Consider the following 13,394-nt stretch of genomic DNA (forward strand, 5'->3'; position numbering starts at 1 on the left):
GTAATTTTTTTTCTTAAAAGCCAAGACAAGAATATGACTATCAATTATCTAACCAGGTATATATGTCAAGCTTGACTTTGGCTCATTTAAACAAATACAAATTATGAACTGTAGCTGAACTGTAAGTACAGTGCATGGGGGGACTAGAAATTCAGGTTAATCAAGCGGATTATTGTTACTTTGAAGTAACAGGTTATGTTTCAGGCACTGTGCTATGATTTCTAACTAAGCGTGAATCCTAGAAATGAATCTAGGTTTTCCTCTCTATTTCTTTCTCCTTTTTTTTTTCTGCCTTTTCCCCTTCCTTCCACTAAAAGTACTGCCTTCTAGTCTAATTTTAAGTGAAACTTCTTGGTGTTTTATAAGATATTCTCTAAAATGCAACACTCAAGTAAAACATCAGAACTTGATTTTAAACTTTGATTTTAAAATATTTTATGTTAGGAATTATACTGAAATAACTTCTTTTTGGTGATGTTCCATTAAAAATGTTTCCCTTGCAAGTCTAGTTAATTTCAAAAGTAAAAGTATAGAAATAGATTCACATGGTTTATATTTTAAAAATAATAATATTATATATTCCTTCAATTTATAAGGACTTTCTTGAACGATTTTTCTTTTAGTGAATTATTAATGAAGTTTATAGATTTACTGTAAGCCAACATTTAAAAATGAAAATTTAATTATAAAAGGTCATGGAAACATATTTTTGACAGTATATAAAAAGAGATTTTGAATAAAATTATCAGATAATGAATCATTAAACATTTCTAAGAACATTATTTAGACACAATGATTTATATTATAATGGTGATAATGTAGTCTTTTTATTTTGTAACTGTGTTTATAAACTCTAAAATGACTTTGCAAATGCTCATGTGGTCAATCAATATCAGTAAGAGTGGCAAAATGAGTATCAAAGTCAGATTTTACTCTTTTAAGTGCCGATATATAAACTCCACACATGGTATCTTTTTAGAAATGATTTGCATACATTTAAGTTGGTGTGGACACCTTCAAAGAGAGGCAGAGGTGTATGAATTCCTAATGAGGATGAGAGTATAGTCACCAATCAGAACCCTTCCTCACATTCTCCAAATTGCTTGTAATTTCACCATTTCTCTCCACGCAGCAGAATTTTTGACATGGGGCATTTCTTGCTCTCCTTCTTTCTTTCCTTCCAATTTACTGTAAGGCATTAAGTGAAACTTCTTCAGCTATGGTGTGTGGCACAAAAACATCGCAGCGCAGAAATGCATGGAATAGAAAGGTCCTTTCCCTTCCAGAACTCTGTAAGCGTCAAACGCCGACCCTTGGCTCCATCTCCCGCTCCCCTGACCTCTTGTCACTGTGCCATTTCCCTCCTGTGCTTTCTGCCCACTTGGAAAATATCGTATATCCTTTACAAGACCGCTACTTTCTCTCCTCTGTTCACATTTCTCCATTACCATCCACATTTTCTCAAAACATTCCGACGGGTTTTGAAGTGGGGTTTTCAACCTCCCTCGACTGTGATAGCCGAAGTCCCTTCAAGAAAGAAAAATAATGTTGGAAATACTAGTAACAAATAAAGTATCACGGAAATCCCCACCCAAGCGATACGGTTTCCTTGACGCGCCCTTAACCAAGGCGTTAAGTTTAGCCTGACAGCATCCCTCCCTCCTTTCGGTTCCTGGCCTGATGAGCCGCCTCCACCTGCGAGCGGTGCAGCATTTTTGTTGTCGACTAACCCCCTCTAGCGCCGAACTGGCGGCATCCGAGCCGCGGCTGCCAGGCCGGGAGAAGGCTGGGCTTGGCCGGGCTCTGCAGCGCTCCGGGCTCCGTCCCTGCCCTGGGCGCCCGCCTCGGCCGCGGGGCGAGGTGGTGGAGACCGCGGACGCCGAGGGTCCTCCCAGTCAGCACGCCGCGTTGCCCCGGCCCTGGGGCGGGGGCCGCGGAGTCCCACCAAGTGGCCCGCGCCTCGGCTTCCGGGAGACCCGAGCGCGGGGAGGGAGTGGGTGCCGCGAGGGGGCGGCTCGCGCGGGGAGAGCCGTCAGCCCACGGCGCCCCTGCGCTGCTGTGGATGTGGCCACGCGCCACTCGGCCCTTGGACTGCTAGGAGAGCGCGGCCCGACGCCACCACGCCGTGGACGCTCGGGGACCCCTGAATCCCAGCGTCAAGGCTGCGACGATGCTCGTGACCTCCACCGCGAAGTCACCTCCGCAAGGCGAGGCAAGGACCTCGGCGAGCCCGGGCGCCGTACACCCGCCACTTTCCAGCCTGATGTAACCCCTCTCTGCTGCTTCCTCCCCGCGCTTTGCTTTTCTACAACTGGAAGCCGCGGAGGCGGCTACTGCGCTGAGCCGCTCGCTCTGGTGGTCAAGTTTGGGCGACCCGCGCGGAGGAGGGTCGGGCTGACTGCCGCCGCTGAGCTGTCCCCGGACGGGAGTGTCCACGGCACTCACCCCCTCCAGCGGTGGAAATGTGGAGAAGTAAGTGGGAGGCGGTGTCGGGAGCTGACTCCTCTTAAAACGGTCGGCGCCGCTGCTCTGAAATGGGCGGCTAAGTGCTTGTGGGACTAAGGGCGGCCTCAGAGATGCCCGGAAAACCGCTGCCACGGCCAGAGCGCGGCGCAGACGCGGCAGAGTTGGAGGTGTCCGCGGTGCGGGCTGCTGCCCACGCCGCTCTGGCCAGGTGCTGAGGGCTCAGTCCGCGCCTCGGCCGAACGACTCTCAGCCCCGTTGAGCCACCTCGTCCGCCCGGCTTTCATCGCACCGGCCAGAGGAAAGTTCCCGCGGCCCCCACGCCTCTTCACAGCTGCAGCGCCTCCCCTGCTTTTGGCTCCGCAAGTGCCCACTTGAGTCGGGAGAGGTCCTCGGGCCGCCCCAACTGCCCGCCCCACCTGGCAGTCCGTCCCCGCCCCCGTCCTCGCGGTGAGGCGCTCCCCGCCCCCTCGCTCCCCTCCCCCAAACCACAGCCCGAGCTCGCTCTTGCGCGCGCGCTCTCTCGGGCCCAAGTGAATAGTCCTCGCGCGAGCGGGACACTGTAGTGGATGCAATTCCCCTCACCTCCAGCCGCGAGGAGCTCCCCGGCGCCGCAGGCAGCGTCCTCCTCCGAAGCAGCTGCACCTGCAACTGGGCAGCCTGGACCCTCGTGCCCTGTTCCCGGGACCTCGCGCAGGGGGCGCCCCGGGACACCCCCTGCGGGCCGGGTGGAGGAGGAAGAGGAGGAGGAGGAAGAAGACGTGGACAAGGACCCCCATCCTACCCAGAACACCTGCCTGCGCTGCCGCCACTTCTCTTTAAGGGAGAGGAAAAGAGAGCCTAGGAGAACCATGGCGGGCTGCGAAGTCCGGGAATTTCTTATGCAATTTGGTTTCTTCTTGCCTCTGCTGACAGCGTGGCCAGGCGACTGCAGTCACGTCTCCAACAATCAAGGTAAGGGACGGGGCGGAGGAGCGGGAGTGGGTGGGAGGAGGAGGGTGCTTGGAGAACCAGGGTACTGGTTGCCTCCTGCAGGTAACTTTGTACAGGGGTCAGAGTCTCCTGGCTCGCCACACGAGGGGGTCGAGGATGTCCCCTTACCCTAGCGCCCTGTTTACACCGCCCGGGACGGTGACCCCACAGGCTAGGATCCGTTGTGTTTCTAAATGTCTTTAAACGGTAGCGTGAGCATCAGCTGCAGTTGGGTCCCACCGCTGGCGGCCGTGGGACCGCTCCCCGCTGCGCTGTCTCCACTGGAAGTCAGGCTCTGTGGCACAGACTTAATGGAGACTTCTGGCTCTTTGGTGGTCGCTCTTCTCAGGGGAACGTGTGGTTCTCCCACATGCCTTCTTGAAAGGCAGGGTGCTCCCGCTGTACCCCGTGACCAGTTATCAGCCTTTCCCCACCCCTCCGGTGACTCTGCCGCCCTCGCCCAGCCTCAGTCCCCATGCTTCATCTACCATCCAGGCCACCGAAGTAGACTTACTCGAAATTCTTCCTAGACCAGATGCTCCAGATCTGTGTTGGGGTTTCATATTCTTGCGGGCAGGGAGTAGAAAAGGGTTTAGGGTGAATTTCCAAGTTGTGAATACCCTATTCATGAAGTCAAGTCACTGACAGATTGCTTGGAGGACTTTGTTTCGGTGGGTAAAGTGGTAAAGTGAAGGTGAATAGTGGGTAAAAAGTGATGGAAAGCCCTTAGAATATTTGAGCATTTTCCCTTTTTCTATTCATACAATCTTCATGAAATATATCTCCTTGTATTTCTGCTGTGCATAAAGATCTATAAAAAGTACCACCTGCATATTCTAAGTCCTTTCAGACTAAGCATGAAACAACCATAAAAGTTTCCCAGCATGTATCTGGCTAGATATTCTCTCACTCGTGCTGTAATGACCAACCGATATGTCCCTTCAAATATTATGTGTGGTGGTCAGTTATAGTTATCATTTAACATATAAGGCATATGTTTCAGAGTCTCGAAGTAATTTGCAGGTATAAAAATGGAGGTCAGATGGCTTGAAAGTGTTCACTTTTTGTGTGAGGAGGTTAAGGGAGAAGATAAACAACACAGCATTCTTTTTTGTCATCAACATATATGGCCATTTTACTTAGAAATGTTATTCAGAATCAGAATCAGAATAAAATATAATTATTAAATTGTTCTCATTTATACAGTGGTACTTTGGCATATTTTCCTAATTATTACAGTTATTTTAAACTGACAGAATGCAATCACAAATGTGTAGGTGAATTTGGAAACCATACATAACCTTCATGGCTTTGAAGATAGATCATATAATAGATATCAGTTACAGTGTCCTGTTTTGCTGTGGTGGTATATACCATCACACTACATCCCTCATTTATTTTCAAAGACTATGGGTATAAAATATTGAATAGGTAGTTAACTTCATTTCTGTGAAGATAGAAGATTGTTAAAAAACGTGTAACGATTACCCTTTTTTATTATGACAGAAAACAATTTTTAATAATTGGAAAGTCAGACATTGATACTGTACTTCATAATAGTAAGTAAGGATACTAGAGATGAATACTTTGAGAGTCAAGTGTACTAGAAGTTTGTAACAGTTGTTCCCATGCAATAATTTCCCCAAACAATGTTTATTTATTTAAATACCTATGATACATCAGTAACTACCCTAGGCCCAGGGGATACTAACATAAATAAAACAGATATCTGAATCTACAAATGACCCTAAAGTGCCATTCTGCCAAAATATGTCCTGTTAAAGCATGACCTTTCAGACATTCATTCTAAATTTAAAAGCATCGAGATGTTATTTATTAACCTCTTCCAGTAATTTTTATTTGCTTATCTATTTTAATGACTTTCTCATAGTATTTACAGATGTTTGACCTAGAATATATGCCAAACATATGTAATTTATTTATTTTTATTAATTAGCTAAACTTAGTGAATGAGTATTATCCAATTTTCCCATCAGTTAAATAGAAGCATTAAAGATTGTCTACTTAAACTCTTAATTTGAATTTGTATTGATATACCGATAACACAGGCTGTGCATAAGAGTACGGTGGGCAAAATAGTACCTGAAGGTTAAATTGGATAAAATTTAGGTGACTTCTTCAAAAGAACATTATAATCAGAATTTTTATCAGACACAAATTATTACTTATAAAATGGTGCTTTTTACAGCCTAAAGTCATAGTGAGTAGAAATTTTTCCTGACAATAAGTTGAGATAACTTTCAAATATTGAAATCATCACACTAATGGTTAATAAAATACTAGGTTTCTAAATGTTATTCTTAATAACATTTTAGGGATATTTTCCTTATTCGTAGTTTCATAATAGATAAAATAAAGCATCTATTTTTAAACATGGAAAATGGGACATTATAGAATTATCATATGTATTCAACATGGAAAGATAAATGTAAAATATAAATTTGATTTATTATACACATAAAAATAAACAGTAATATAATTCATATTTAGTTTTGAGAAGATAGTTTTAATTGTCCAATAATTTTCACTTTAAAGGCTAATGGAATTAATGTTTTAATTTTGAAATTTGTTATTTTATAGAGGGTAAAGTTACATTTATATGTAACTTCTTCCTGATTAAAGATATTCACAAAATAAAATTTTAATGTTATATATCTGTTTTACCAAATTATATGACATCCTTCATGGCTGAAAAGAATGGATTCACCTTTCCCACAACCCCCACCCCAATCCCCATTTTTCCATACATAAGCAAGGTAAAATGATGATGATAATGACAAAAAAGTAAACTATCTCATTCTTTTAACGTGGTGCAAACAGTAACTTGACTATAGAAAGGGTCTCTTCTCTTGTCTTTTAACTGAGTGTGAAGCTGACTGTAAAGATGAAATAAATCAATTTGACTCTCTCTTCCTATGAACCAAACCTCCTTGAATCGATCAGAAAGTAAAGGTTCTTCCTAGATCACTTCATCTGTTTAAGTAAGTGGAAACATGAATTGTGTTTAAATCTCTCTCATAGTCAATTAATTTTCCCTGTATTTAAAACCACAGTATTAATTAAGTGTTGGAAATTTTTATTTTAAAAAGATTTCATCTTTTCAAGGAATATAGCCTTTCATTTCTGTACTATACACTTATATGAATATAAAACACAATCTTGCTTCATGTATAAGTTAACCATTTACCATGTATCACAGTGGCCAGTAGACACCAGGGATCCATTTATTCAAATATTATTCTGCAGCAAATACTACTTTATAGCCTAAATGAGTTGATGCATATCTAAGGGTGTGGCTCATGCTTTTACAAATAATCAATTGCATACTCAAATAATTCAATTAAGTCAAAGTATGGTATGGGTAAGTTAGTCTAGTGAACTTATTTTATTAGCAATACTTTGTGAATCGATTTTCCCCCCAGGCAATTCAGTGACAAACAAAATAAGCAAAACAATAGTGTGGCTGGTTGATTTCATTAAATGTATTAATTTGAGCGAATCAACTGCATAATCCACTGAGTTGTATATAAATACAAATAAATATATCTAAGCAGAAAAACATCTGCTTAACAAAATTCATGGCCTAAAATTAGTTTTATCCATATGTTTTATTCACAAACTGTGATTGAATATTGTTCTTATATTTATAGAAATGGAGACATTGAGGAAATTTTTAAAGATTTTTCAAAAGTAAACATTAAAATACTGAAAATATTAAAAATTTTGTTAAATTAGGAACACTGGATTACTTAGAAAGAATGTTTCTGAAAGACCATTCATTTAGAAGAAGTTAGTTTTTGAGGATAAACTATTTATAGTTGTAAGGGTTCCAGAGATTGTTGTCACATCACTTCTTGTTAGACATAAGTATAAATACAACTTAGAATATAATTTTATTATACATTTACAATATAAAATAAGTAATTGTATAATTAGTCATTATTGATTAGCATCCAGAGTACAAAGATAAAATGTTTTTATGCAGTTCCAGCAGTGATCATCTAATTGTTGTTTGTTCTGGTCTTGGGATAATACTATATCTAAAAGAAAATTTCTTGCACAAAAATTATACATAATCCTTAAGGAACTCTTTTTCAAACAAAAAATAACTTAGATGAATATAGTTGAAGTTAATTTAGTATTCATGAGTATAGCACTTTTATATGAATTTCCTAAGGGAAAAGTATATATCTATTGGTACAGGGGAAATTAATGATTAAATTACATCCTTTTACTTTTTTGTTACTTTTACATCACAAAATAAGTATTAAAAAATATTAGAGTAGAACGCCTTTTGTTTCTTTGTTTCTTCACTAATCATTGTTAGTATAAATGACTTAAGTACAAAAGATATAAATTTCCCTCTACCAACCCTTTTTCCCATCACAATTTCAGTAATTCTCTCTCTTTCCCTCTCCCACCTCACATACACAAATGCTTCTGACTGCATGCTCCATTTGTTCTAAATGGTGAAAGAATAGATCCCACTTCACACTGTTCATCAACCAAATCCCAACAGTAATAGAAATTTTTTCATTGTACCCTTGACTCACCATTTTGGGTTTACAAACATGCTAGAAATCAATATATATAGTTAGGTGATCAAAATAGTTTGACTTTGTCCAACATACATTGTAATCAAACTAATTTAATACAGGATCAAATTGTGTATCTCTACAGTGTTCTGTTCAACTTGTAATTTAATCAGACTGACATTTAAACAAACTGAAGATATATTCTGTTCTTGCATTATTTTATTGAGTATTGTTTTTTGTAATCTAAAATTTGGATTATGGATTTAAAAAGAAAGATAAGGCATGTGCACTCATGATATTTGGGTAAGTAAATAAAACAACGAAGACTGTAAAAATTATATATGGATGAAGCAACAAAGACACTAAGAAAGTAACAGGAGAGATGTGCTATTTGAAATGGGACAGTTGGAAAGACTTGTCTTTGAAGGTGACATTGAAACCTCATTCTCAGGGAAGAGAAAGAGCTCATTCTGCAGAGTGGGAAGAAGTGCGTAACGTATAGTGGAAACTGACTGAGCAAGGGTCTCGAAGAGAAATGAGCTTGACACATTTGAAAAACTGAGTCCAGGGTGGACTGGAACTTACTTTGCAAGGAAGAGAGTTGCAGAAAGTGAGGTCTGAAAGGTAGTCGGGAACCAGAGTCCTCAGAGTAGAATAAGATTCATGTTAAGAAACTGAATTTTTATATTATCCTAGATAAAGCATGAATCTATAGGGAGGTTTTGACCAGGTGAGTAAAATGAACCAATTTACATTTTAATAGCACCATGACTAGTGAGCAAAAACTTAATTGGGAGATGACAAGAGTAGAATTGGGAGTCAGTTGCAGTTGTCCGGGCAAGATGTATGGTGGCCTGGCATAGAGTGATGTTGGTGGAGCTGGAGAGAAGAAGATGGGTTTGAAATATGTTTTGTAAATAGAATTTATGGGAACATCTTGTCTTTATAGAAAAATAAATGCAAGAAGCCCAGATAAATTTTTCATTATTCCTCATTGAAATTACCTTACTAAATATTGATAATTGCAAGGGATAAGGAAGATGGAGTAGAACAAAAATATGTAGCAAGGCTGAGATGTGTATTTTCCACTTTATTCAGTTCAAACAATAATTTAAAATATAATTTTAATAGAACAGTTTTGTTATTTCAAACCATTGTACATAAGGTAAACTCATTTGGATCAACAAATGCAATTTGATTCATTTCTGACATGGTAACTTTTTATATGTAGTTATTTTTTGTCAGCGAACAACTGTACAAGTATGTAGGGACATCTTCATATGGCAACATAGTAAGCCAGCAGAGTCTAGGTTTTGGCTAATAAGGAGCAATATTTGAGGATTTGACATATGTACCAGTTTTATTCGTCTCTATTATGATCAAATTACTGTTATTGAAAACACAAATTCTAAGTGATACTAGATATAAAATAATGTGTTTTCAGATACTTTCAATTATACTTAATCTGTTTTGTTTAAATGAAGAAATGTTCAGCAAGACCTAGAAAATGAGATTTCAGGATATGTGATATTTTTGGGGATGGAGTGAGGGAAGAAACTGTTATACTTTTAAGTAAACAACAGTAAATTTTATGCAATTAAAAATTTTATATGACCAGTCAATTACTGATTATTTTGAGTTACCTTTTAATACTACTACATGAAAATAATTATTAAATGTATAGAACATAAAAATTCTTAACACTCTTACACACTGTTTTTTAGAAAATTCATATTCTGGAGATACTTCATTTAAATGTTTCTAAATGTATTTAAACATATATCCAAATGCAGTAAATCTTACATTTTACTTTAGTGCTTTAGAATGTTCTGGAAGGTCCTATTTTTATAGTTATTTCATTTAAATAAACTATATAACTTCTTATGGGCTATACAGTTTCAGTTTTCAATTATAAATTCTCTAAAACAAAATGATTATTTAAGCAGATATATATTGCCTGCTATATGACTAGGCAGTGTATTTGCCATACATAAAGGTTCAAAGAGAACTTTTTTCTCCCAGAATACATGATCCAATAAAGAGTTTACAGTCTGTTTCCAGATCTGATAGGAAAAATTTGTTTTCTCAAAATCAAATTAATAATCAAGCTTTACGTTTTAAAAGCTTTAAAAACGTATTTGTTATATGACAGTGTATACCAATTAACCCCAATAAAGAAGATTTATGTAAAGATTTATTTAAAAATATCTATTATTTTATTACATTTTATTTTAAAGTTAAGATAATAAGTCACTCAGCAACCATAGATTTAATATCAGGCATTATGCTAAGTATTGAGGTTACAAAAAGATTATCTTCATATTCTGTTCTCTTGAATCTCAGTTTGCTTACTGGCATTTTATATTTTGAGTAATTGATATTTATTTTTCAATTACTTGGTGGTTTCTATAAGATGAAGAATTTTACAGTAAATGATGTTGCATGGGAGAAAGGGAAGAGAGTAAAGAATTGCTGTGTACCATATGTGTTTTATTTGTAAATTGCTTCACCAGACTCTTCTGATGTTAGTTGTATGGATTGGCAGATATTCTACTTAATTACATAAAAATGTATAAATATGCATTTTACAAACATGTTCATATGTACAAAAAATAAATATTTCACACATTTAATGACTTATCGTGGACGGATGTGTGAGTTGAGCTTTTGTTGAAAATATGTTACACTGGCCTATTCTGGTGTGCTTATTTTTGGTGGGTTAGTTATTAAAAACTAATTCATGTTGAAAATGCTAAGTTTCCAATTTCAAATCGTAGCAATTGTATGTTTTAACTGAGCTTTGTGAGAATTGGGATGAAAGTGTGTATTTTCACTCCAGTTCCTGAAAAATATATTGAGCTAGTTTCCCGGGATTCTGAGTCCTCCAGCTTTTGGCCTATTTGGTGACCTGTGCTTGATAAATGTAATTGACAACTCCTTGTGCTTCCTGCTATTTTACTTCGTAACTTCAAATGTAAAAGGCATACTTTTTGATCAGAGGAAATATGAAATAACATTGCCTTAGAAAATGGATGTTAAGGAGATAGAAATATTTAATTTATTATTTTACTCTTATAATGTTAGGTATCTGTGGATATCTGGATAAAAAGTAAGATACTTTATATATAATTTAAAAGTATATTTTAAATAATTTTATATATAATTTATTATGTTAATTCACTAATAACAGTAAATTATGTGTTCTTTCAGGTGACTGTACTATAATATGATACTTGTATTTTGCGCTACATGAGTGTTGCAAAGAGAATCACATTCTTAGATAGTGTATAGAGTATAACACCTAGAAATAGGAAAAGCACTAACTTTTAATATTAAAAAAGATCCATAACTTTTTAAAAAGTATAGAAACTTGCCTACTTGTGGTAATTATATTTAGATGTATTTAAAGCAAGTTAATAAAGATAAATGTTGTGTACTAGGAAATAAAAAAATTTCATTCATATATATTCTAAGTAAGAATTATCTAAGAAAAGTTGATATGATTGCCCCCAAATTTGAGTGGAATTAGTCTTGGTAGCACCTTAATTTTTATTTTTAAAGAGAGGCATAGTGTTCCATATGTTGATATAAAATGACACTAATATTGCAAAACATAATTGAAATTAAATGAGTAAATAGAGAATTTAAGTATGTAGAGGCCAATAAATCAGTTATTCTGAGAATTGATATCTCACACAAGTAAAATTGATTTTTAAATACAATGCAGTAGCTAAATAGCTATAAACATACCAATGATTAAAGAAAAACAGAGTCAGGAGAAAAACTGATCCATGGCAGTATTGTTTAAATGATTCTATTTGTTAAGGATTCTCTCTGGCTGTATATATTGAACCATACTCTGGCCTAGGTCCCTTGATTTATTCCAGTATACAAGTGTCCATTGCTGACAAACAATCTTAGCTAAAACTTTTTTTAATATTAAAAATCTCTTCTTTTCCTTCTCTTGAGTTAAAGCGTACTTAAATAGTATTTATCTTGTGAAGGCAAGTGAAAATAATTAGTAGTTGCCATGAAGTGTGATAAGAAATAGTCGAGCAGCAGATTCCATTGTACAAAGTCATAAAATAATTGTATCAATTTTTGAAATAAAATGAAATCTATGTATTGGTCCATTTGCTAGCAATCAGCATTAATGCCTCATCAAAAAATAAAGACTGGAATATCTTGGAAAATTGTAGAATACTAGAACATTTAATGAGAGAAGTTCATTGTCACCTAGGTTATTTCATATGTTCAGTTTAATGAGGGAGCAGTCAGAAAGAGATCTTCATTTTCATCTGAAAAAGAAACAGAACAACTTTGGAAATGTGTACTGTTGGTGTAGCACATTGCTTAACATGGTTAGAAAATTAGTAGAAATTAGCATGCTCCAATTTTATTGTTATTTTTACGATACCATAGTAGAGCAAAAAGGTACTTATAGTATGATCACTTATTGTCTTACTGTGTTATGGTATAATAACTTCATTTTATAGGTTAGAAAAAATGTAGTTCACCTAGGTTATTAAAATAACAGCTTGCTAGTTTGTTTAATAAAAATTACACATGTAAGAACCTGTATAATATTGACTACTTTACAACCAGCAATCTATTTATTTTCTTAGATTTTTCAAGAACGCTATTAACCATAAATGTGGAATTAAATTTAATAATTTATTTTAAGGTTAGTAATCTAAAGTTTTAATAGGTTTATTAAAGCTAAATGGTATATATATATTTTAAATGCTACCAAGCCTTAAAATCAGATAAAATTTTAAACATATTTCTATTGTAAATTTCTCAAATATTTCGTCATTGCAATATATCTGTAGTTATCTTTGGGTTTTTAAAGTTTATTCATTTTAATTTTTTTCCTTTCATATAAACATTTAGGTTCTTAATCTCATAGATTTTATATATAATATACATTTTTTCTGGAATTCTCAAACTAGTTCTGCAATAAGCAAATATTCATCCAATTTTTAGATGAAATATTTTGACACCTATTATGTTTGGTGTGTTGAGAAACAGGAAACACAAAGGCGGGCCACTGCCCCAACTTGTGAGAGCTTACAGTTTAGCTAATGATGTCAGTAAATAATTAAAACAATTTTTAAATATCAAAGTTACATGTATTCAGCTGTACAGTTGGTAAGTCACCATCTACAAACTATTGTTTACAGAAATGAAAAGTACTGTTCTCAAGGATTTAGGAATTAATATACAGAGATGTTGAGAATAAATATTCATTTAGTATATTGGTCATGACCATATGTTAGCCATGATTTGTGTGACTCCTTAAAATGAAATAAGATCTGCCAGCTCCCCCGCCCCTGCCCTCCCGCAAAGGACAGTGTTATAAAATTGAAGAGGTATAGCTGAAATTAAAATACAATATAAGGT

General features: G+C 36.7%; 1 protein-coding gene across 10 annotated transcripts in view; it reads left to right on the forward strand.

Annotated features, from left to right (window-relative positions):
- The first annotated feature begins 2,007 nt into the window (after positions 1-2,007).
- Positions 2,008-13,394, forward strand: part of EPHA6 (EPH receptor A6) — a 943,752-nt gene continuing 932,365 nt past the window's right edge. For 8 of the 10 annotated variants that reach the window (XR_010155659.1, XM_009445923.5, XM_009445925.5 and 5 more), the window contains exon 1: positions 2,032-3,417. Coding sequence is in view for 7 of the 10 variants with exons in the window: in XM_009445923.5 (XP_009444198.1) it covers positions 3,033-3,417 (385 nt within the window). In the remaining 3 variants the exon portion in view is untranslated. Of the gene's footprint in view, positions 3,418-13,394 lie in introns of all 10 variants that reach the window. The other 2 variants (XR_008547033.2, XR_008547032.2) reach the window with 2 other exon arrangements.

The sequence above is a fragment of the Pan troglodytes genome, chromosome 2, assembly GCF_028858775.2.
Source record: "Pan troglodytes isolate AG18354 chromosome 2, NHGRI_mPanTro3-v2.0_pri, whole genome shotgun sequence".
Lineage (NCBI taxonomy): Eukaryota > Metazoa > Chordata > Mammalia > Primates > Hominidae > Pan > Pan troglodytes.